At 52.2% G+C, this 24,869-nt stretch overlaps 2 protein-coding genes and 2 non-coding genes across 4 annotated transcripts; 2 read left to right on the top strand and 2 right to left on the bottom strand.

Annotated features, from left to right (window-relative positions):
* Positions 1–555: 555 nt before the first annotated feature.
* QC762_0068970 lies at positions 556–653 on the bottom strand. The gene has a single exon. It is a non-coding gene; the product is annotated as a tRNA-His (tRNA).
* A 7,043-nt stretch (positions 654–7,696) lies between these two features.
* On the bottom strand, positions 7,697–7,767 carry QC762_0068960. The gene has a single exon. It is a non-coding gene; the product is annotated as a tRNA-OTHER (tRNA).
* A 9,784-nt stretch (positions 7,768–17,551) lies between these two features.
* QC762_407500 (uncharacterized protein) lies at positions 17,552–18,667 on the top strand (the record flags this gene model as incomplete). Its single annotated transcript, XM_062890212.1, has 1 exon — positions 17,552–18,667. The coding sequence occupies one exon, from the start codon at positions 17,552–17,554 to the stop codon at positions 18,665–18,667; it is 1,116 nt and encodes a 371-aa protein (XP_062743738.1).
* A 3,037-nt stretch (positions 18,668–21,704) lies between these two features.
* QC762_407510 (uncharacterized protein) lies at positions 21,705–24,494 on the top strand (the record flags this gene model as incomplete). The annotated part of the gene is made up of 7 exons (XM_062890213.1): positions 21,705–21,934; positions 21,999–22,075; positions 22,152–22,237; positions 22,439–22,804; positions 22,875–23,017; positions 23,074–23,731; positions 23,811–24,494. 7 exons carry the CDS (start codon positions 21,705–21,707, stop codon positions 24,009–24,011), a joined length of 1,761 nt encoding a protein of 586 aa, XP_062743737.1. The 3' UTR covers positions 24,012–24,494.
* Between the last annotated feature and the right edge of the window lie 375 nt (positions 24,495–24,869).

The raw sequence follows: 24,869 nt of genomic DNA, 5'->3' as shown, positions 1-24,869 counted from the left end.
TCCAACTGAGGTAGGCATCCCTTTAGATTCAAGCTATGCCATCATAGTCTAGAGACAGGCCCGAGGTCAACCAACGTTCAGTATTAACCGTCGTGTTTCGCCATCCCAAAATAGGTAGTTCACTGCATTTCGTGATACCCGTCTTCGGCGGTTGGGAAAATGGGTTGCCCCTTACAAGTGTCATCTAGTTGCGGTAGTTGGAAAAGTCTTTTCCACAATAAAGTGATTCACCATGAAGTCTGCCGTTTTGTCCATCCAGCATGCCTTGGTTCTAGCCATCGATAGAGGACAGCATAGGAAGGTAGGATTGATCATCTTGTTCTCCAAAGCCCTTGGGCTTCCCATTCGATGCTCTTTCAGCTTCCTCCTGCTTCTTGGCTATGGAGTAGGTAAGAGTGATGCATCACCTCCCTCTTCCCGGTCAGTCCAGGTTTATGGCATTGCTGAACGCAAAAGTGAAAGTTTTTCACTGATGTGAAAACAAAAATGGAGAGAGAGAGAGAGAAAAAAAAAAGAAAAAAAGGGCTGATGTGAGGCAGAATTGCCAAAAGATATTGGGCGACCCCGGAATCGAACCGGGGTTTCTTCGGATCGTATGTGATGTTCTTGCAAACAACCACAACGAAGCGTCCTGACCACTAGACTAGTCACCCGGTGAGGTATTACTGGTTGATGGTGGGGATAGTGGAAGATGGGAATATGTAAGGGTCCGGCTAGGGACAGGCGCATTTTTTTCCCTGAAGATAGGCAGCTAGCCACATCTGGGAATAAGGCTCCACAAATGACCTTTAAACTCTCACAAAAGTCTTTAAGCATTACTATAGCCGCAAAACGTAGATAAAAACAGGTGTGTATCATGCAATCTATCTTTTTCCACATCTCTTTATATTTTATTATTTACTTATGCGCTTTAAAGTAGGTAGCTTATGGTAAGAGTTGTGGTGAGGGTTGTGGTGAGGGTTGTGGTGAGGGTTGTGGTGAGGGTTGTGGTGAAGGTTGTAATGAGATGAAGATGGTAGTAAGGTTGGTAGTATAAGGGTTATATGTGGCGAACCCCTGTACAGAACCTCTGAAAGGGATACTGGTTGAAGGTAACTTCTGACAATTGGTTCGGTGCGGCTAAACAGCGCACAACAAGATGTCTCAATGTAAACACAAGATACCGTGAATACAATCTGAATTGCATACTGCGGAACTGTCTATCTACACCAGCTAGTTCCTCCGTATATATAGACCTCCCCTGAGCCGTGCTCAGTCTGATCAGTACCCTGATCACACTGATCATTCTTCCTGCACTGTGATTGGCTCTCCTGGGTGTTTCCCCGACTGGTCCCTGCTCCTGTAGTTCCACAACCAATCGTTAGTCCCGTCCATATACCAGGGTTGTGACATTATGGTACAAAAGTTATTAGTAGATGCCTTGTTTTTAAAATTATGGTTTGAGTAAGCTTGCATTTCTGAGGCTAGTTTTTACAGTATTTTTGGTTGATTTGATATTCAAGGGCTTTTGCAAGAAAGCTTGCTATATCTAGTTAGCGTGCCTGTCTTCAGGAAAAATAATGCCTGCTCCTAGCCGAGCCCTATATGTAAGGTGAAGTTGTGTGTGCGTAGGTTGAGTGGGGTTCGGGGTTGAAGGTTGAGTGTGGGGTAGGGTTAAGTGTAGTGATGCGCACCACAGACCAATCATTAGCACAGAAACACCTAGGAGAGCCAATCACAGTACAGGAAGACTGATCAGTGTGATCAGGACACTGATCAGACTGAGCAGAGCGATCAGTGTGATCAGGGTACTGATCAGACTGAGCACGACTCAGGGGAGGTCTATATATACGGAGGAACTGGCTGGTGTAGATAGACAGTTCTGCAGTATGCAATTCAGATTGTATTCACGGTATCTTGTGTTTACATTGAGACATCTTGTTGTGCGCTGTTTAGCCGCACCGAACCAATTGTCAGAAGTTACCTTCAACCAGTATCCCTTTCAGAGGTTCTGTACAGGGGTTCGTCACACGTTGCATATTCACTTCAACTCTGTCACGGATAAGTTGAAGGTGTCAAGATAACGCCATGGCCGGAAACGTCAGTACTCAGGGGATCTCGACCCAACCCACCATCGACCAGCTTCCCGCTCGTATCCAAGAGCTTGAGGATAAGTCACGCCTTTCCCACGATACCCTCACGCAGGAGAACGCCATGCTCCACCAGGAGATTGGTACCTTACGCAAGGAGGGAGAGCGTGCCAGGCTCGAGGCACCCGACCGGTATGGAGGTGCAAAAGGAGAGCTGGGGGGATTTCTGATCCAACTTAAGGCTTACTTTCGGTACTACCCTTCTCGTTTCCCGGATGAGGAATCCAAGGTTGTGTACGCAGCGTCCAGGCTCAAGGACACAGCACTCACATGGTTCGAGCCGATCTTGGGAGACTACTTCGATAATACTCATGATGAGAGGGAGGATATTACCCAAACGTGTTTCAAGTCGTACAAAGGCTTTGAGAAAAAGATCAAGGAGGTGTTTGGAGAGTACGACGAAGGCAGGCGTGCCCAGGAGCGACTGGCCAACCTTAAGCAGACTCGATCTGCTGCCGACTACGCTGCGGTGTTCAGGACGGACGCGCTCCGCAGCGCGATCAACGACGAAGGGTTGATGCAGTCGTTCTACAACGGGCTCAAGGAAGAAGTCAAGGACGAACTGTATCGAATGGAGCGACCGGAGACTATCGACGAGTATATCGCAATGGCAGTCCGTATCGACGATCGACAGTACCAGCGCCGTAGAGAGCGCAAGGGTACACGCATGCAAGGGCCGTACCGCCCGAACGACAAGAAGAAGAGACGGCCTTATGGGACTCACGTCTCAGGGACCACTCACGCAGGACCCATGGAGGTCGATGCTATCCAGCGACAAAAGCCGCAAGGACGGGGCCAGGGCAGAGACAACCTCAAGTGTTTCAACTGCGGCAAGGCAGGACACTTCAAGAAGGACTGCAGGGCACCCAAGCAACTCGGGTGGAAGAAGGAAATCGCGGCAGCCACCACATCGAAGGGACCGAGGGTTGTGGAGGTCGCAGCCATCGGGTACCAGCAAGAGGAAGCGGTAAGCTTCGAGGAAGACTCCTACTGGCACGCCAAACAAGAGGAAGCAGAGTTCCAGGAGCTGCGGGAAGCAGTGGAAAGGCTGAAGGCGGAGCACGAAGAAGGAGATCTTCAGGTACAGGCATTGCTGAAGCAAGCAGCACGAGTCACTGCGGAAATCGCCACGGAGGTCGCCAAGGACGACAACCCCACGCAATGGGAGGGACCTACCCGGTGGACGATGCCAGGGAAGCAATACGGCAAGCACAGGATCGCCGTCATGCAAGCATGGCCTAAGAAGCTCGAGTATAAGAGCTGGGAAGAATACTGGAAGGATAAGAAGGTCGCCAGCATCGGGATCGCGAAGTTGCCAGGGGATACACTCACACTCACACTGTATACGCCCTGTGAAGGAGACACGGCACAACTTCATCCCAGGCATCCGGAGCACAGGAGAGCACCTTGGTTCCAGTGTATTACACACGGATGTGTGGAGCACCACCAGAGCAAGTCGCTACACGGCCACTGGCCGGTACGCAAGGTGGGCAAGGAAGGCAAGCCACAGTCAGTCAGGAAGATGATGGCAAGATGGGAAAAAGCCAATGAAGAGTTGGACGACTACCTGTTGTGGAAGGCAGGGAACGCAGTTCAACTGGGGAATGGATTCTAGGTAATCCAGTTTACGCCGAGAGAAGCAGGATGCTGCTTCGGTTACACAGACGAGAGGTACACGCTGGATAGCGAAGTCTCGGGGCTAGGGATGGCACTGTGGTGGTGCTCAAGCCCAGACTGCGCGCCGCATTTGCGGCAGAAGGTTAGGCAATACCACCAGGCCACCGAGCCTAAGGCATCGGCCAAGCAGCGGAAGTACTACCAATGGCATGCTCGACAAAATGCTAGGAAAGTAAGAGACGGAAGATGGGAGGAAGCCAGGCGGAGATGGTTGAAAGACTTCGTGTTGCTGGACACCCCGGAGCAGGAGGACGCTCTTGAACGACACAACCGCTTGGGAAACGACTCGCGGCCCTTCGCGGGGGCCGGCAACCTCTAACGGACCACGAACGGCATTTTCGGAAGCATCGGCGCAAGGCGAAGGTGTGGGACAACGACCCGATACTCATCAGCGAGGTCGCTGCCGTACAGAGAGGAGGCAAGAAAGACAAACGCCTCTGGGTCACAGCGCACTGGAAGGATATCCAGGCGGTGGCACTGGTAGACGGAGGTGCGGAGACGAACTTAATTTCGCCACAGTTCGTGCACCAGGCCAAAATACCATGGAAGAAAAAGAAGGAATGGATCGTCATACAAGGACCATTTCCGACGCAAAAGGTCTACAGAGAAACACTACGTCTGGACATCACAGTCGAAGGAAAAACAACTTCAGTTATATTCGACATTGTGGATATGAGATCCTCGAAGGATATGATCCTAGGGCAACCATGGCATGAAGACTACAACCCAGACATCGATTGGAGGGATGGTGGCCACCTACGACCAAGAGAACCTTGGAAGTATCCAGCCAACGATGGGAGATCAGGAGCACGCATGGAGCAGAGTGCGGGACAAGCACCCTCCACGGCACCACCGCAAGGAGCCCAAGAAGTAATGGTGTACTCCATCGACACAGGCGGCAAGATCGAAGAAGTAGGGGTAACGACGTTGGTGGAGATATCGGAGGTCAACAAGTATGCCTATTACAATAACGTGGAGAAAGGCGAAAAAAAGGCAGTACCGGTGGAATATCGAGGACACCCAGCCTTCACGGCCAAGCATTTGGAGGGACTTCCAGAGCGAGGACCGTGGGATCACGAGATCAAGTTAAAAGAAGAAGCCAAGCTACGGCTATTTAAGGTCTATCACACCAACGACAAGCAGAGTGAGGAGCTACGGAAGTACTTGGACGAGAATTTGAAGAGAGGACATATCAGGGAGTACACATCGCCAGCAGGATACCCCGTATTCTTCGTGCCGAAGAAGGACGGTGGCTTGCGACTGTGTGTGGACTACCGCCAGCTGAATAACGAGACGGTGAAAAACAGCTACCCGCTACCATTGATATCCAGGTTACGGAGTCAACTAGCTGGGGCGCGATACTTCAAACGCTTGGATATGCCTGTCGGGTACGCCCATATACGGATCAACGAAGGGGATGAATGGAAGACAGCGTTTCGCACACCCTATGGTCATTTCGAGTATCTCGTGATGCCATTCGGGTTGACCAATGCGCCCGCGATGTTCCAATCTCTCGTCGACCATACGATCCGGAAGTACCTCGACAAGACAGCAGTGTGCTATCTCGACGACGTTCTCATCTACTCACGCACTCTGGAGGAGCACAAGCGACACGTACGAGAGATACTCGACGCGCTACACGGAGCCGGACTCTCAGTTAATAAGGAGAAGAGCGAGTTCCACGTGCAGAAGACAGTATATCTGGGATATCTGATATCGCCAGGTGAGGTTCGTATGGAACCTGGGAAAATTGCGGCAGTCAAGGACTGGCCTACGCCGCAGTCACAGACACACGTCAGGGAATTCTTGGGGTTTACAAATTTCTATCGGATGTTTATCCGGGGATACGCAGGCATCGCACGACCACTCAACCACTTGACCAAGAAGGACGTGGAGTTCCGGTGGGGGCAGGAAGAAGAGCAGACCTTCCAGGAGCTGAAGGAAGCTATTTTGAAGGACCCGGTGCTCAAATTGCCAGACCCCAATCGACCATTCGAGGTCGAGGCTGATGCATCAGACTATGCGATCGGTGGACAATTGGGACAGCGAGATGACGACGGAAGGCTACACCCGGTAGCCTTCTTTTCGAAGAAGCTAGAAGGGGCACGCCAGAACTACCCAATCCACGATAAGGAGCTACTCGCCATCATCGAAGCGTTCGAGGAGTGGAGGCCTACCTCAGCGGCACCAACTACGAAGTACAGGTCTATACGGATCACAAGAACCTGCGATACTTCACCACTACGAAGGTCCTCAACGCACGGCAGACGCGATGGTCAAGGTTTCTCTCGGAATTTAATCTCCAGATCAACTACAAAAAGGGTTCGGAAAACGCCAGGGCAGACGCACTTAGCCGGCGAGCCGACCACCACAAGGATGCACCCAGGGAGTCACCACCACTACTTAGGGAGACGACAGACGGCACTCTCAAGCATCCACTTCAGCCGTGGATGGAGTGTTGCGCAGTGTATCGTGAGCAAGCCACTTCCAGCAAATACCAAGGGAAGTTGGGCGACGATATCACGGAGCAATACTGGCAGGAAGAGTTGGAGCCGCAAGGCATCCAAAAAGACAGTCAGGGAAGACTGTGGTATAAGAATCGAGCGTACGTGAAGCCAGGTGGCAGGACGACACTAGTGATGGAAATTCACGGATCGAAGCTCGGAGGACACATGGGTATCGCGAAGACCATGGAGAAGATCAAGCAGCACTTTGACTGGCCAAGGATCAAGGACGACGTCAAGGAAACCATCCAGTCATGCCACACGTGCGAGAGAACAAGGGTTGCGAGGCACAAGCCTTACGGATTTCTGGAGCCACTACCAGTAGCGGAACGACCATGGAGTTCAGTCACGATGGACTTCATCACCAAATTACCAGAGTCAAAGGACACGGCAACCGGCGTCAAGTACGACAGTATATTGACGGTGGTCGACAGGCTTACGAAGTGGGCATACTTCTTGCCTTACAAGGAGACCTGGTCGGCAGAGCAGTTGGCGGATGTGGTACTACGGCATGTCACAGCAACACACACATGGCCAAAGGAGTTTATCACGGACCGCGACACCAAGTTCGTATCGAAGTTTTGGAGAGCGTTGATGACGAGGCTAGGGGTAGTGAAACAGTACCTACGGAATCACATCAATTTCGAGCAGGACAATTGGGTTGAACTGTTGCCTACGGCACAGTTGGCATACAACACATCGCCAACAGAGACCACCAAAGCCACGCCGTTCTTCGCAAACTTTGGATATGAGGCAGACCTACGGCAGGGACCAGACGTGGAGGTACCCAGGGCTGGGGTCAAAGCAGACGAGCTACACATGCTCCACGGCAAGCTTAAGAAAGAACTGGAGTTTGTGAGGGAAAGGATGCGGAAGTACTATAACACCAAAAGGCTCGAGGGACCTCGCCTTAAGGGAGGGGACATAGTATTCCTTTCCACACGCAATTTACGCACCAAGAGACCTAGCAAGAAGCTGGACCACAGGAGAGTGGGCCCGTTCAAGGTCGAGAGGAAGATCTCGGAGACAGCATTCGAATTGGAGCTACCCAGTACGATGCGTCTACGGTCACACACTTTTCACATCTCACTTCTGGAACCCGCACCACACGCAAGCAAAGCCAATACACAGGAAGTGGCGGAAGACAAAGAAGAAGAGTACGATGTGGAAGAGATACTGGATTCACGGTTCAACAGAGGTCAATTGGAATATTTGGTCAGTTGGTTAGGGTATCCGGCTACAGACAATTCGTGGGAACCAGAGGCAAATCTCAACTGCCTAGACAAGCAAAAAGAGTTCCACCGGCAGCACCCAGACCGGCCAAAACCCAAGCAAGCAAAAGATAAGCACCCAAGTCCACGGACTGTGTCCATGAACTTGGACACAGAACCTCGACGGGAATCGAACCCATACTTTCGACACACTGGCCGGCGTGCTACACGCTACACCACAAGGTTGGAAGGTGTGAGAGGACCCAGGTACAAGTAGTGCCACGCGTCTCAACCACCTTGGGAAGTGGAAGGCGCACCATCGACGGCACCCTGCGAAGTCAGGAAGGAGAAGTCGGAAGGAACGATGGCGGAAGACTCCGCCGCGGGATGGTCCTGGGGGTCTGAAGGAGCAGGGGCAGGAGACGGAGCGTCGCTAGACGACGAGGTAGCCTGTGCGGCCAGCGCAGCTTCCTCCTGTTCAACACGCTCCAGCTCTTCGACACTGTCGAGGCCGCGGGAGACGGCCGCAGCCATTCACTCAAACCACATTCGTTTTTGCAAGCGTAAGCGGTTGATTTTCTGATCCAGGGCCGCGCGCTGGGACTCGGCCTCTGCCATCTCCGTCTCTAGCTGGTCGTGTTGGGAGATGACCTTGCGGAGCTGTTGGACGGACAACCCACGAGCGTCGCAGAGGGATTGGTTGTGCTGTATACAGGAAGCGCAACGCTCAGAAACGGAAGGGGAAATCTCGCAGGAGAAACCACGTTTCTCGCAGAAGGAACAAGCACGCTTCATGATGAAGGCAAACCGTAAGACAGTGGCAAAGCAGCTCGTCACGATCCGCTGTTTTCGAATGCGAAGGTTTGACACCGGGTCGCGCCTTGCTTACGCGGTTAGACATAATGAAGCATGAGGAACGGGGGAAGAAGGGAAGAACTTACAAGTGTTGGTAGACGTAGGGGAGTAGACTAGGCCGACGGGACTTCGGCCTGGGGAAGGGGAGCGTCGTGTCACGGCTTGACACTTGGTGGGGCGCGGGGCGCACCACAGACCAATCATTAGCACAGAAACACCTAGGAGAGCCAATCACAGTACAGGAAGACTGATCAGTGTGATCAGGGTACTGATCAGACTGAGCACGGCTCAGGGGAGGTCTATATATACGGAGGAACTGGCTGGTGTAGATAGACAGTTCCGCAGTATGCAATCACCGCTTGTATTCACGGCATCTTGTGTTTACATTGAGACATCTTGTTGTGCGCTGTTTAGCCGCACCGAACCAATTGTCAGAAGTTACCTTCAACCCGTATCCCTTTCAGAGGTTCTGTACAGGGGTTCGTCACAATCGTGTTGTGGTGATAGGAGGTGTGCTCTTCCAGGTAGCTTCCGAAGTCGACTAGGTAGGTTCGCATATGAGAGCTCAAGATTGTTTGGCTGACTAAAAGAAAAATCAAGGATAAACTTTGGATGGGCCCGTCCATGATAAAATTAAAATATGAAACAATCTGCCTGTTGTTTGCTGCCGTCTTTCTTAAAACTTGTGGACATGATGACTGACTTAAAAGCCGGCAAGCCCACAGCGATGGCAGTGGCTACGGCAAGGAACACCAAGAACTTCCAAGTGGGAACTCATTACAAAAAATAAAAAGTAGTAAATATGATAGAGAATAATGGTAAACAGATCTGTTGTACATTCACCAGTAATTTAGGTACAACCGAAAAGTTAGTGTGCTTTGCTTTTAAAGCGATTCACCACTCACCACCTCCCACACTCCACAACTACTTTAACACCTTTTCACCCCTGATTCCCTTATTTATTTTGCTCTCTCCCCTCGGTTGCCACAGCAAGCCTCCCCAACCAATCCCAACCTCCCCCTTCCCACTAAGCCTGGTACCCACCTAAATAATTCCTTGCTCTGACCTGTCTACTTCTCTGACACTTCCTTATCCGGACCTGTCATGTCCTCACAATGTAAGACCGGACAGAAGCAACACCCATCAGCAGATCCCCCATCCCCAACAGCACAATGATGGCGTGTCACAATTTCTCCCTTTCAAGATCGGCACTTCCCACACTTGGCCTAAACCTGGTTCCGGCAGGCTGAGTACCAAGGAAGATGCCCTAGTCACTGGGGACACAGCCAGTCATGATGACGGGACTAGACAAGAAATTGGGGGTCACCGGACCTGCAGAAATGGTTACGAGCTTATTCTCTTCAGGGGCCGGTTTTCTGGGAGGTACTTGGAGAGACTTGTCGGCTACGGTAGGTACCTGGGCAGTACTAGATGTAAGTAGTGCGGTCGTCCCACGCAAGGCTGAGGGAAGTTGTCGTCCCAACAAATGAGCCCAACTACGCTCTCGATGTAAATAGGTAGTGTGTACATCCAACCTACTACAAAGTGATGATGAAAGCCATCATCGGCGATTGACTCCCAAACCACCTTGTCTGATGAGGTGATCATCATTTTCACCGGTGAAGAAAACTTGATTCCCCCTGCTGCACACTCCCATGTGTGATTGGATTGACAGGAGCCCGCACCGCAGCCTCATGATAATTCTGACAATGGGTATCTCATAGCTAAATGTCAATGTCAAATCCATACCCCTGTCCCATACCCGGCCCTTTCTGCATTCTTGCCCGACGAGAATATTTCGAAAGAAAAAAAAATAAGCACCAACCCGCGCCCCATGACGTCGGCTCCCGTCGGGCATTCCTGTCGTGACCGTGGGGGCGGTTGTCCTAGTAGCACTTCCTTGTCTGAAAACATCTGAGATTAAAAGAGCAGCAAAAAAAGACCAACTTCCTCATTAGGAATATCCCACAGACTGACTGCCTTGTCTTGCTTACCCCTGAGTAAGAAAAGCGGCCACGCGAGGGGGGGTTGAAGAAAGAAAAAGTCTAGATGCCGATGTTCACTTGCATGATGCACTCTTTCACTAAAGAAAAGAAAGAAAAAATGAAATTCACGTTTGCCGCCGCCGCCAGTCTCGACTTTGACGACGGCGTTGATGAATGAATGTGCTGTAAGAAAACCCCCACGCTCTGCCCAGAGAAAACTGCCGCCCCGATGCCGGTAGGCAACAAACCCGTCATCAACAGGGGTCCGGAAGACTCGGGTCCAGCCCGGGCCTGCCGTGTTCTGTCATCAAAATTTTTCTTCCTTCTCCCTCTACAGTGCAAGCAGCTTTTCCCTCTGACCCGTAAACATTGAAAATAGGATCGGGTATTACCTAACCATTCCCCGTCATCAAATATCCCCGGCCGTCATCGCGTTAATCTTAGTCATTACCCGTCAAACTTGCGGAGGGAAAAGGTGGGTACACTTTCGGCCCCGATTCAGCGGAGCCCCCGAGTTTATTGTCTATCCACATTCCGTGCGAAACCCGAAGCTTTTGTCAGCGTCAGCCGGCCTGTGGGACATTAGACGCCGAAGCGGGGCGCAGTGGGATATAGTGTACATAGACAAAGCGGGAGCAGTTGTTTGTGACAAATTGCCTGCCGGTGGAAAGAAATTACCGTATAGACTCGAGAAATACATCTTTTATCCTCAGCCAAACCTGCTTTTATATACGGGACCTATATCAACTGAGCTAATTGAACTGCCTTCCGGACTTTATTAGTTATTATATCTTTAAAAAAAAAGTGGAATATTAGTTTATAAAATAGTAGCCCGGAAGGTAGTTTGATTGGCTCGGTTGACACAGGTCCCAAATATAAAAGCGGATTTGGCCAGGGAAAAAAGACATATTCCTCGAGTTTATACAGTACTACAACTAGGTAGATTTGTTGGCAGCTGGTGATACAATGACCCCCAAGAGAGACAAAACCTACACATAGTAGTATAGTCCTCCGCGGAAATGCCTAGTGCTCTGATCGGTCAGGGGTAAGATTCAGCAAGTTTTCCTGCCCAGCTATACGAATAGCAACAAACTACTATTGCTGGGAAAACGCAGCCGCTCCCCCGCTGAGGGGGCCAACGACATTGTATTGGAGGGTGGGAAAAAAAGAGCCGGGACTCATCGAGCGAGACAGAAGCCCCTCCCCCGCTTCTTCCCCCTCTCCTCCCTCTCCTGCAGCCCATGACAAAGTGATTCCGGATTGTGTTTAGCTCCCGCTTTCCCGCCCTCGTGAAAATGTGCGTATTAGCAGACACTACTGCGATGTATCGAATAGTTGAGACGGGTTGTCCTGACAGCGTTTTGCTGCATCGCCCTGCAAACTGCACGCCGGTGGAGCCTCCCATGCGAATGGCAAAATTTCTGCGCGACCCGTGACAGCAAGCTGCAGATTCCTTTTGCAGGTGCATTTTGGGCTGGCTGGAAAAAAAGGTCCTTGCTCTTCCCCGACTCGATGACTTCCATGAGAGGGCGTTGTAAAGAGTGGCGGTGTATCCTCGATTGTTGGCACCACATACCTAGGCACCCGCTGCTCTGTGAATCCTGCCGATTCTATATGTCCGGACCGGTGTGTGCGTACAATAACCTTGGCCAAAGGGAGCTAGTGGTGTGATGCATTTGCATCAATGACCCTCGGGGAGCACCATGGGTGCGTGGCCATGGTGGACTTTCCTTGGAAAGCTGATCTGATCAAGGTCAACCGTACACATGCACTGTGCAGCTCTGTAGCAGTACCCCAGAATCGCGGCATGGCTGGCAATAGTGATCAACAGGACTTGCAGCTGTCAGACATGGGAAGACTTGTGAGGTCTGTCAAGAGGGAATGGTGAACTTGCAGTTTTGCTGGCTTGACGGTGAAACCTCACGTCGCCGAATGACGTGTCACTGGCCTCCCGCTCGGTGTGCAGCCGCGTCCCAGGTTAGGCAATCCTTACATAAATCCGGCCTGACGACCTGTCATCCATTAATGTATTCTCTGACCGGCGTGGGTAGCTGTTGGGTAATGTGCAGAAATCGAATTGACAAAGTGAATTGGGTTCAAGTGCAGTCAACCGAAGAGATCAGCCTGGATGTGACAGACCAGAGGTGTTTCTGAAAACCTTAGAGCAACAACCAGCACGCAACAGATGCCCAGCGTCAAATAACGACGTACCTGGAATAGATGCCAAGACGTAAAGAATTCAAGAAAAAGCTGAGCCATGATTCTTCAGGCGAGGCCCAACAGGGCAAAGGAAACCCAGCGTACTCCGTGCCTGATACATTACTCTCCTGAGAGGCAACTGGCCTAGGTCTCGACCATGACTGCTCCCATGACAGAATGTTCGCTCGGTCTAAAAGAACAATGTGTTTCCCGAGTCCGCTGGTAGCCCGAGATTACAATATATCAGCTGATACTTATGTTGGCGGTGGTACAAGGTCCAAATTCTTTCCGAGTGAAGTCTTGTACAACATCTGATGGTGGGTTGGGTTAGGGCTCATAACAAGAGGCGTCCTGTCTCGGTGGTCGTCGGATACTGGCGTTCCCGATGTTCGTCATTCTGTGATCCGGTTCGTGTAAAAACTGAGCCATCGGATGAGGGAGGCGGGCCGCCCTGGTCAAATACTTTTTGGCCACACCAGATGTCAGCCCAGACCCAGACTGCCACGTGGAATCGAGTCTTGGTTGCAGAGGAGAGGCGGCCAAGAAGTTGAGGAATCCTACCCTGCATCACATGGGCCTCAACCTCCTCTAGTTATTTTGGACATCTTTGGCTGGAGGACGTCCAAGCCCAGAGCATTCCCCGCGTCATCGTAGCCAATGAAGGTGAAGAAATGGCCCGTCAAGGTGTGGATGATGCCTCCTCTGACCCAGGGGCGTCCTCCATCCCAGCGGTGCTGAGGTACATGGCTCGTGCCTCTTTCTGACCTTGTGACCGAACGACTGATTCCCAGTCAGCCAATTCCATCCCTTCTAGCAACCCAAGATCGAAAAAGCTGCATACGGCTAAGCAGAGCGGGAGGACTGTCTCGGCAGGGAAGACCGATCATATTGTGTGCCCGAGGCAACAAGGTGGACAGACAAGCCATCACCAAAGTATGTATGACATTGCTCTTTTCTCCCATTGGCCTGCCAAAGACTAGTGATGCTTTGACTCCGCAAGTGAGGGTATACGCTGTGAGTTGACGGCCAACGAGGGATTGGAAGCCTTTGTCGATAGGCGAAGACCACTCTCTAGTCTCTTGGAATGGACCCAAGGTCGATCCATCTCGGCAGCTTGAACTTGGTGGTTCTGGGCCACCATCGAAACAACCAAAGAAATTGATTAGCTCGTCTAACTCTTGCAATCTGATTTCTAGTTGGTGAAGGGTCGCCACAGGCAGTGTATGACGAGCCTTGCATGGCAAGGTGAGATCGGTGAGATCGTGGGGAAACCCTGACACCCCCAGAGTTGGAAACGCCACGTCCAAAAAAAGGGCTGATGCATGTTCCATCGGAGGAATTTTCCCAATGTATTTGCGAACAAGAACGATTCATCTAGGAGTGCTCGAAGGGCTGCGTAACAAAAACGCAACAAAAAGAGAGCGAGGCCAACCCGCTCTTTTTCCTCGATTTCTCCTGTCGTCATGAACAACATAGAAACAGACATACAACACGACACGGCGTTTTGCTCCAGGTACTCGGTACTTGGTACATCACCGGGTACTGCTCCAGAATTCTGACTACCATCAGCGTAAAAGCCAGTCTGGTTAATCGGATGCTAACACATCAGAAGAATTCTGCAGCTCAAAATGGGCACAACCTGGGAGACAGATGACCATCCAGTCCCAGGCACACCGTTATCCCAGACCGCCGGATCAACCGTCAACAATGGTGGCTTGCATCTCGAGGTGTTGGTGATGATGGTTGCCTGTCTTGGAAGGCCGCTGGATGACAGGACTTCGCGGTTGCACGACCTTGAATTGGAAGGAAGTTGGAAGTTGGTGTGAGTGACGCACTGTATGGATCCATCCCACGGCACAGTGGGTCACTGCTTCGGTCTGAGGGAGTGTTTAGGCGAACGTGGGGGGTCAGAACCTCCGGTCCGGGAATTTCACCCTCACGGCAATTGAACGTCAACTCATCAAGAGCCAACGCCACCACAAGCTCAATATCAGATCTCAATCGTACCTCGATCTTCTGTGCCTATATCTCAATCTTCAGATATCAAATTGTACATTCAGCGGAACAAACACTCCCACCTGGCAACCCGTTCTGCAAAGCTTCAGCTTAGAAACCGATCCAACCCTAGTCACGCGATCTTCGTACCCTCGTACCCCGGCTGTGTGTGGGTCCTGTCTGGCTGCATGAAATACCTCCACAGTGCAAGCTGATATTGACTTCCACACTGGCCTGGTACGTTGTCTTGATGAAGGGAGAAAAAGAATAATTTGCTCCGCGAGTTTCGAATTGAAAAGGTATGTTTGTGCTAGCCAACATCTAGACAGCAATTGGACAGACAGACAACCGCCGGGACTCCCCACGCCGCGATTTCGGAGAGACCCCCACCAAACCGATGGCCCTTGCAAAGTGCCAAAGATCCAGAACCGAGCTGTTGGAACGTGGAGTTTCAGCCCAGAGCGCGGGAGGGCGAGTTGGGGGTCTTCTTTTCCGAAAAAAAAACCACCCGACCACTTCCCCCACATCTTCCCCATCGACAACATCCCATCAGAGTGGATATGCTGATACGTCCTCTTCCTGTCCCCCGCTTACGGCAGGTCGTTTATTCCTACTACGATCCATTGCGATTATTTGAGGATGACACCAACCAAGACCTTGCAAGACCAAAGGCAACGTCAGCCACCTGCCCTCACAGCTCTAATGCAGACCGAAGGCCCACCTCGCTGTCGAAAAAGTGTCAGGTGCCCCTCCAAGAACCCCTCACTGCCCCTCCATGGGCGCGTCGTTGCACCCCAATTGATCCAAAAACAGCCAGACGCAGCACCCGCCATTTGCTATGGACGTCGTCTGGCCGTGCCTCATTGGCGCCAGCAACGAGTCCAAGGGTTGGCCAGACCGAATGGGTCTCCCAGTGCAGACGGGCCGCTGAGTTGTCGATTGCTTTGCTCCTCAGCCAAAGGGCTACAGTTGCACCCCAGCGTGCCACCGGTGTTTATATCGCTGAGCACTCGAGAGACAGATCGCATGATTAGCCTCTTGTTGCATCCCTTGCTGCTGCTGCAAGGCTGTCCTGATGACCTCGAGTTGGACTGCCAGCCGTGGTGCTGCTAACCAGTCGACATTCGCCAGCATCGTCGTCTCGCCATTTCCCAATCTGGCTTTCCGAGCGGCTCAGATCCGGGAATGGCGCATCGCAAACTTGGACCTGGCAGTTGCTGTACACCAGTTCCGTGGTTGAGCCTCTTTGGGCCGCCGCCGCTGTTGTCGACAGACGCCGGTAGGTACAGTGCCGTGGGGAGGTCGAAAGGGCCGGCCCATGATGCAACACCAACTACAAGGCCAATTACTGGGTCAACGAACCAATAGGAACCGCACCACCAAGCTTTTGCCCAGTGCTCGACGATACTGTAGATGAAGGACCTCGAAGGGCAACGGGACCGCGGCAAAAGATATTGGGAAACACTTAGTCGATATCTATTCGGCGGAATTTCTGACCCATGCAGCAGACGCTGTGCTCCCAACATAACGTAGTAGATGCAATTAGCAACAGCTAGAACCTCTTCTCTATCTGGGACAGCGAGAAGTCCGCACTGCAACCTGTTGCCGCCAATGCCACACAGCGAGTGTGCACGAGGACACGGCTGTCCCCGCGTGAAATGCTACCGTGGTGCCCGTTGAAATATGGCCTCAATTGAAGGGATGATTTACATCTCGGAGCAGGTCTCGTTGTCAAGCAGCATACGTGGAACTTCACCACACGGCCACATAACTAATCAATTCGCGTTGGCAGGACAAGAATCGATCTTGCAGTGGACACCTGATCAGCCTAGAGACATCGTGTAAATGTCGTCGACAGGGCACTTTGGGATAGCATCTTACCTGGCTTTTGGCTCTTCATACTGACCTCGTTTGCTCACCCTCGGGACCCGAGGCAACAAAAGACACCGGACGAGGCTTAAAGGCGTCTGGCGCCACCCGATGTCATAGGTGCTGACAAAAGGTGTGGTTGCCCGGCAGATGCACCTCGTCCAAGTAGGAAAAGGGGTTTCTCTCTTTCTCTTCTTTTTCATCAAGTCCTGCGGTAGAGGCTCCTTTGCATAACTGCCTGTCATACACTGGCACACAGATGGATGTTCTGGAAACTAATTCTCCGCATCGATACCGGCCAGAGGTCTGTCTTATCCCAAGGCCCAAGGGAAGTATTTCCCGCCTGGGACTAGCGCCTTGACCATGCCCTGACCATTTCCCTGCCGAGACTCTAGTGGTACCCGGTCAGGTTTGGCAAGCTAACCCCCACACAACACCCGCAAATCATTCGCTTCTCCAGATCCTGGGACCGCCGGGCTCCAGAAACACCCCAGGTTTTGCTCCTGGGGGCAGTCCGTCAGTCCGCACTGTGCTCAGGTACATGGTCGGGCGAGCCAAGAAAAGTGACCATTGACGAGCCCATCATCCTTGTCGACGACGCCGAGTGGGCGTGCCATATGGTCTTGCGCAACAAATCATAGCCCGCCAATTCGAAGTCACTTCATGGCTCAGCTTGCTCACATCCAGCGCGGTTTGGTCAACGATCAGTACCTCGGGGTTGGTGCCCTCGCAAGTAGCTAGTATCCTGGGCGTTTTCTGCAGCAGGCGTCCGAGACGACAGTCAGAGGAAAAAAAAAGCCCATAATCATCACCGCCCTGGGACATCGACCCATCCATGAGCCATCCGTCACTGGGCCCCCATTCCCTGCCTCATCTCTCTTGGCCTTGACCAGCTCTCCACCAAGCGGATCCCATTACGATCAGCCTCTACATACATATATCAGCCTCCTCCCCAAGAACCACCATCTTCCCTTTTCCATCATCATCCCAGACTTCACCCAACCACTCCCAACCAACCCTTACACACAATCATATCAAGATCTTCCCCTCATCTCTTCTCTTCTACCCTCGCTCACCATCACAACCATATCACCCTGTCATACCATCATCATATCACAGCCCCCACAATGGCTCCTCACAATGACGCACCCTCGCCCAGTGGCAGCTTCACTGCCGGCTTCAACAGAATCCCTTTCCGCCCTGTCGGGTCCTCATCCCTCATGGCAGGCCACGAGTCGCCCCTCAGTAGCTCGTACAGCACAACTTCGGAAGCATCCGACCTCCATATGACCCGACCACTTGTGCCAGGCGTCTATGTCCCAACCATGTGCTTCTTTGAGGAAGGCTCGGAAGATGTAGACACGGACACCATCGCACGCCATGCAGTGCGACTCGCCCGCGCGGGCGTCACAGGACTGGCCACTCAAGGCTCCAACGGCGAAGCGGTCCATCTCACACACGCCGAGAGACAGCTGGTTACGTCGACCACACGGAAGGCCTTGAACGACTCGGGATTCTCCCACATGCCCATCATTGTTGGCTGCGGCTCACAAAGCACACGGGAGACCATCCAGTACTGCCGGGAGGCGTGGGAGGCTGGCGGCGATTATGCTCTTGTGCTCCCGCCCTCGTACTATGCCAGCCTCTTTGCTCCGGCATCCGAGACCATTATCGAGTATTTCACTGCCGTGGCAGATGCCTCGCCCATTCCTATCATCATCTACAACTTCCCCGGCGCCGTGGGTGGGCTTGATCTCTCCTCGGACATCATCGTACAGCTTGCCGAGCACCACAACATCGTGGGCGTGAAGCTCACGTGTGGCAACACTGGCAAGCTGAACCGCGTGGCTGCGGCCACCCGGAAGATGTCCAAGACCCATGACCCCAAGAACCCGGAGTTCCTAGTCCTCGCTGGTTCTGCCGACTTTTCCATCCAGGCCTTGGTGGCTGGTGGCCACGGCATCTTGGCCGGCCTTGCCAACATCGCTCCCAAGGCCTGCACCCGCACGATCGAGCTCTTCAACCAAGGCAAGCATGCCGAGGCTCAGGAAATGCAAGAGATCGTTGCCCAGGGAGACTGGACAGCCATTCAAGGCGGAGTCGTCGGAGTCAAATCCGGTCTTCAAAGCTGGCTAGGCTATGGTGGCTACGCCAGAAGCCCTCTCCCCAAGCCAACGGCTGCCCAGGAGAAGAAGTGGAAAGAGGGATACAGAGACCTGATCATGTTGGAGAAGTCGCTGTAAGGTACACGGCACTACCCACACAACACAGCGTCAGGGATGCGGGCATCCGCCGAGTTCAACCGGGCCAAGGCGCCCGCAGTTTCTCCCGTCTCTTTCTGTCAGACGGAGCACAGCATGTTTCTTTTTTATCGCTATTTTGAGGGGCTATGAACAGGGATATACCATTACTACTGCCTCTGCTGGATACTTTTGTTGTTGGGACAGATGTTGGCGCAGAGGAAGCCTCCTGGTATGGGATAAAGAGGCATACGCAGGCGCATCAAGGCAGCTGGCGTTTTCGGGGCGAGATATTCACTTGGGACAATTGGCTACCGGAAAGAGCTGGGGAAAAGGCAAGGTAGAGATCATCATCTCTCGGCGTCATAAATGCATAGGGCACTTTGCAGGGGTTACTTTATGGGAACTTTTCCTTGGATATCATATTTCTTTTCATTTCTCATCACCACGATTTGGGTATTTTCTGCTATGGAAGCCAGCAAAAAGTTAATTGATTGCTTTACCTGTTTCTTGATCCTTCATTCTTTGCTCTTGCTTACGCTCATTGGATTGTCCCTTTTACCCTTGTACCAACTATGAGGGCTGCAGCATGAAGAGGACGGACTCTGCCCACTCAACTTCAATCCTGTCAACTTACTCCTCTCATTCCGACTTTCGAAATCTTGTTGCCTCGTTGTTCCTGATGCCAACTTATTATTAACAGGATGCCCTTTGGTCACATCACACAGCATGTGGTGGGCAGGAAGACGCCAAGATCCGTGTCACGGGATTAGCAATCTATCTTGCACCGAGAGTGTCAGCTCATACCAAGGCGATACAATATAACAGCACGATAAAAAAGCTGCAGGTCCCGCTGCTTTCGACCTGGTTGGACAACGGCATCCATGCTCATCACTCGCCTTCACGACATGAAAAGTGGGCAGTCGGTTTTGGACTCGGATGGTCGGCACCGAACACGGCGAGGGAGGGCTGTGGACTCATGCTTAGCAGAGGAGTCTTTTTGACACCGGACACGCCCATGAGCCCCTCATTCAATATCAATCACATGGGAATTGTATGGCAGCCCGATCTCTTTCTCGACCCCGCATGGCAAGTCACTTCAGTTCAAAGGTGACAAACACCCTTCTTGCTCCCCCTCAAAAGTACCACGCCTTGGGACTACTCGGTGCTGCGCAAACTTGTAGGATCTGGGGAATTTGTCCCAGTCCCGGAAGTCAACAACAGATTAACTTGGTCGGTAGATAGATACAGGAGATATCCGGGTGTCACAGACCACGTATCTGTATACCTTGAGGCGAGCCCCCTCCCTCTCTGTCCACCCCCGGTAGGTATCAACACTCCGAATGTTGCATTCACCACAAGCAGCTAAACCCACGCGTTTACGGCCCAAGAATCACAGTACATTTGCAAGTGCATTGGACAATTAAAGGCACAGGGGTAGGTATATTTTTTCCCTTGACATTGAACCCCCGAGCTAGGCGCGGATGCCAAAGCGGGAGAGCTAGGACTTCCCCGCGTTGCGGGAAGGGAGGGGCAGATGGGGGGGAGGGGGGGAGCTGCTGTTCGACGACAACCAAATGGCGGGGCAACTTTGGGCCCCTTTTTTTGTTTCTTGGCCTTGGGTTTAAGGCGGCTAACTAGGATTTTGACTTCGGTTCTTCATGAGGAAGGAAAGTTCAGTGCCAAGGTGAGGTAAATACAGGTCCCACAGAGACACACAGCAAGTATTGTGTCACTATGTTCGCATAATGGGCGGTGTTGTTGCTGAGAGAAGACCGAGGTGTTGTGTAAAACATTTCAGACATAGGTAGCGAACTGGAGAGGATGGACTGTTCGGTCTCAGCGGGTTTCGCCGTTGGTGACTGACTCTCATGAGAGGCTGATGAGAGAGCTGATGTGCTCCTTCCATTCCCGACTCCGCTTCAGCCTAGACTGTTGAAGAACTTGGGAAGGAGCATGCCACACTCACGCTTTCCTGGCATTGTCGGGGAGTTGGGCTAGCACACGGCATCTGCAAAGGCCTTCGTTGGGCCCCGTGTCTTCTCTTATTTTTCTTGTTCTTAAATTTAGTCATTCCCTTACCCATCATGGCGTGGCTTTCCATCGATACAGGCGTACAATGACGACGGGCCGAGCCCGGACCTATGGCCTGGCACAGGAAGCAAACTTTGTCGCCGTCACCCCCACGCTGTCAGCATGGTCCATCCAGCCTAAGGAGCTATCACGGCAGATGACGCCCGACGACAAGATACCAAGACGCCGGAAACACGACGGGGGAGAGCAAGGAAAGTCATGGGATGTGATAACCCGTCTTCCATGTCGCCATGCCGCAGGTCCCGCCCGCCTTCTATCCAAACACCACCTCGACGGGAGAAACGGACGGCCTGCTTTCGTGTTGTGCCCTCGTGGGTCAGCCGTGGCCTTATCCTGTCGGCAACCAGCAGAAGGAGTGTGATGACAGCGCCGTGCTTGTTCTTTTTGAAGTGCACAAGACATAGAAAGCGATACGAGAGGCCTGCAGCCTCTGGATCAATTATCCTCTACGAAAACCCCATTGCCGCGGGACGCAGACGCCCGTCCTCCCGGGGCCTGGTTACACTACACACCCCATAAACAACAACAAACAGAGACGACAGCGGCGAAACATCGACACAGCCTTTCTATTCTCAGACATGCTTCCCTCTATCGGACATCTCCTACTACTGCTGCTCGTGGCTACCCACCTGAAGTTCGGACACCGGAAGAGTCACTCATCCGTATGGCATGTATGATTCAGCGAGAAGGTCCTGTGCCCAAGACCACAAAGTTGGTGATATTGTTACAGTTTTCCCTGCAGAAGCGGACCCGACAAGAACTGGCGTCGTCCAGGAGGGCGGGTTCTTCGCCACTATGATAAAGCGGAAGAGGCAGCCCGCTTTCTCTCCTGAAAGGGCTTGGCGGTCTAGTTGCCGACTCCCCGCCTTCTTCTCTTTTCACTCCCTTTTGCAGTATTTTCATGCCTGACTGAGTCATCGGTGTGGTTGTATCTCTCTTGGAAGCAATGCGGAGGACCGCTTCACTCTGCATGGTGGCCGTGGCCCTCCCATGGGCTGCGGCTCAGTCGACAACCCCCGCGTCCTTTCCCCCATCATCACCCTCATCATCACCTGCGCTAGCCTCCGCGACCCCTATTCCTGTGATCGGCGTCAGGACGGGCATTGACAAGGTTACAGGGAAACCTCCAGCCAGACTCAATATCAATGGGCTATGGGCAAAGGGAGGGGCACAATGGTATTACCATGACACAGAAATTTTGACAGCCGGGAGTCTGGGGATCTGATTTGTCAATGTGTAGGCATCTCTACATTCTGGCCCTATCAGAATTACAGGCGCTCAACGAGACGAACGAGTTATCATACTTCGCGGTAGCAGGTGGGTAATACATGACACCGTCTCGGCATCACAACCTCCCAAATTCGGCAATAGCTTGCTGACGGCTTTTGCCCAGGTATTCATGGTTATCCCCACAGTGCGTGGAACGGAGTAGGGCATGTAGATGGGGCGCCTTCTAATAGGGGGTTTTGTCCTCATGGTGTATGTATGCCCAACAAGGCTTTCGGTTTAGGATTGTGGGGGGTACTGAGAGTGGTTTGCTGATCTGTGACATACAAGGAACTTCTTTTTCAAACTTGGCATAGGCCATATGTAGCTCTGTTTGAGGTACGTTGGTGGCATTGCATTTGCCCTGCTTGATTCCTTGAACCCCCACGAAACTCACATGTTTTCTCTCGGCAGCAAATATTGGTGGCTCGCGCGGTTGACATCGCGTCTAGATACCCCCCAGATCTGCTTCCCGAGTACATGGCAGCGGCAGAGTCGTTGCGGCAGCCATACTGGGACTGGGCGATGAATCCAGCGTTGCCTGTAGCAGCTACCAGGCTCAACATGACGGTGCAGGCACCAGAGGGACGAAGAGTCATACCGAACCCGCTATACACTTACAAGTTTCAACGATTAAAGGTTGAAGAGGGATTTGGTGATAGCGCCCTGACGCACTATCCGCAGACAATACGATGTTCTCGATCTGGGGGTGTGCTAAATGATGCCAACGAGTCTAACGAGGGGTTACTTTTGGCGGCGAGGGATTTGACAGGGAGTGTGGTAAGGCACCTAGCTTCAGATGGCTTAATGAGCATGGTTGGGTCGGCGGCTAATGGGGAAGTTGTCGTAGTATGATGTCTTTACTCGGGTCAACACCTATGACGGGATGAGCAGCTCGAGCTTTGAGAATGCCCACAACTTGATTCATCTTCGTGCAGGGTGCAATAACGGGACCATGGCCGATATTAACTGGTCGGCCTTTGAGCCGCTGTTGTGTGTTACACCCTTTTCCCTTTTTCTTTTGTTGTCGTTGGTTAACAAGTCTCTAGTATGCTACACCACTGCAACGTCGACAGGCTGGTGGCCATGTGGCAAACAATTTACTACAACAACTCGATGTTTACAAGCAGCGCTTTGTCTGGCGGGCAGTTTGGAACTCCTGCCAATACGGTGATCACGGCTGACAGCCCGCTCAAGCCCTTTTTCCGGGCTCCATCTGCCGCCACCACCAATGGCAACAGCACGCTACTAGAGTTCCACACGAGCAACACTGTCGCTAATGTCAGCGTGTTTGGGTACACGTATCCGGAACTGCCCGATTGGAGTCTCCCGGCTGAGACGAGGGCAGAGCAGGTCAGGGCAAAGGTGAATGCGCTTTACGGGGACATGGCTGGGGATGACGGGGCAACGACGCTGGAGACGGGACCGTTGAACCGGATGGGCAAGGGGACGACGAGGGATTATTGGGTGGTGGAGATGAGCGTGGAGAGGGGGGAGCTGGCAGGGAGGTTGCCGGCGACGGTGAGTTTGTTTATCAGGGGGGAGAGCATTGGACGGATGACGCTGCTGGGGATGCCGTGTGAGGGGGTGGCGAGGGAGAGCGTGCCGGTGCAGGACATTAGGGTTGGGAATGGGACTTTGAAGGATTTGGACAGGGAGAGTGTGGTTGGGTATTTGAAGAGGGAGGTGGGAGTTGGGATTAAGGGGGTGAGTAACTACCCTATACTTTTTGAGACTTGTGAGGGAAGAAGAGAAAGATGCTAACTGATGATGATGGGGGGAATAGGCGGATGGGGAGGAGGTTTCGGTGGGGAATGTGCCTAGTTTGGGGGTTGTGGTGTTGGACATGGAGTATGCGCCGCGGACGAATTTGTCGAGTTTTCCGGTGTTTAATGGGAAGGTGACGAGGTGGCCTGTGGAGATGAGGCAGGATTTGGGGGTGAATGAGACTAGAAGTTTGAGGCGAGGTGTGGTGCGGTGGAAGTGACGATGGTGGTGGTGTTGGGCTTCAATGATGAGTGGGATGAGGCGAGAATGTTGTGTTACCGGGTCGGTCTGGAAGTTTTTTGTTCTTTTTTTTTTTTTTTTTTGCGGGGAGGGGAGGGCTTGGTATCACAGACTGAGAAAGGTGTGGTTACGCAGGCTGTCACCCTGGTGGTGGTGGTGGTGGGTGTGGAAGGGTAGTTGCTGTTACTCATTCTTTTTTTCTATTTGCCGTTGGTGGCGGGCAAGGAAATAGGAAGAGATGAGGGTGCGAGCAGATTACCTAGTTTGGAGGGTGATGGTTGTTATTGTTGTTGTGTTACAAGGTACCTAGAATTTGACAGAAGGTTTGGGGCTCTGGGTAGCATGATGCTACTGCCATTCATTTGAACTTTGATGAGAGAGTAAGAGAGAGAAACTGGGTCAACCAAGGGATATGATCTGTGATTTAGTAGGTTGGGTGTTCTGAATTGAAGTTGTGCTTCTTCTTTTTTTGAAATGCTGCAGTTTGGTGAGGTTTTAAGGCTGTTGTGGTCTTTCAACTTGCTGTAGACATTTGGAACTTGTTGCAGTCTTTTAGGCTTTCTGTAGCCTTTCAAGACTGATCAGCAAGTCAAAAATCATTTCACGTAATTCGGGCGGAAGATCCATCAAGTATCTCCTTTGACTCCCAAGATAATCCGGAGGCATGGGGGCCCTGTTTGGCTATTGACTTGCGGTGTTGTGAAAGATGTCCCGTCCTGAACTCTAAAGGGAATGAATAAGGGTGCATGGCCAAAAGACCAGACAGAAAGGACCCTCGATTTCGGCGATGCTCTAGACAAACAACGGGACATGGTATGTGGCCTTGAACCTTACAATA

The sequence above is a fragment of the Podospora pseudocomata genome, chromosome 4 (genome assembly GCF_035222375.1).
Source record: "Podospora pseudocomata strain CBS 415.72m chromosome 4, whole genome shotgun sequence".
Classification (NCBI taxonomy): domain Eukaryota; kingdom Fungi; phylum Ascomycota; class Sordariomycetes; order Sordariales; family Podosporaceae; genus Podospora; species Podospora pseudocomata.
This window is presented reverse-complemented; position numbering and strand designations above follow the sequence as displayed.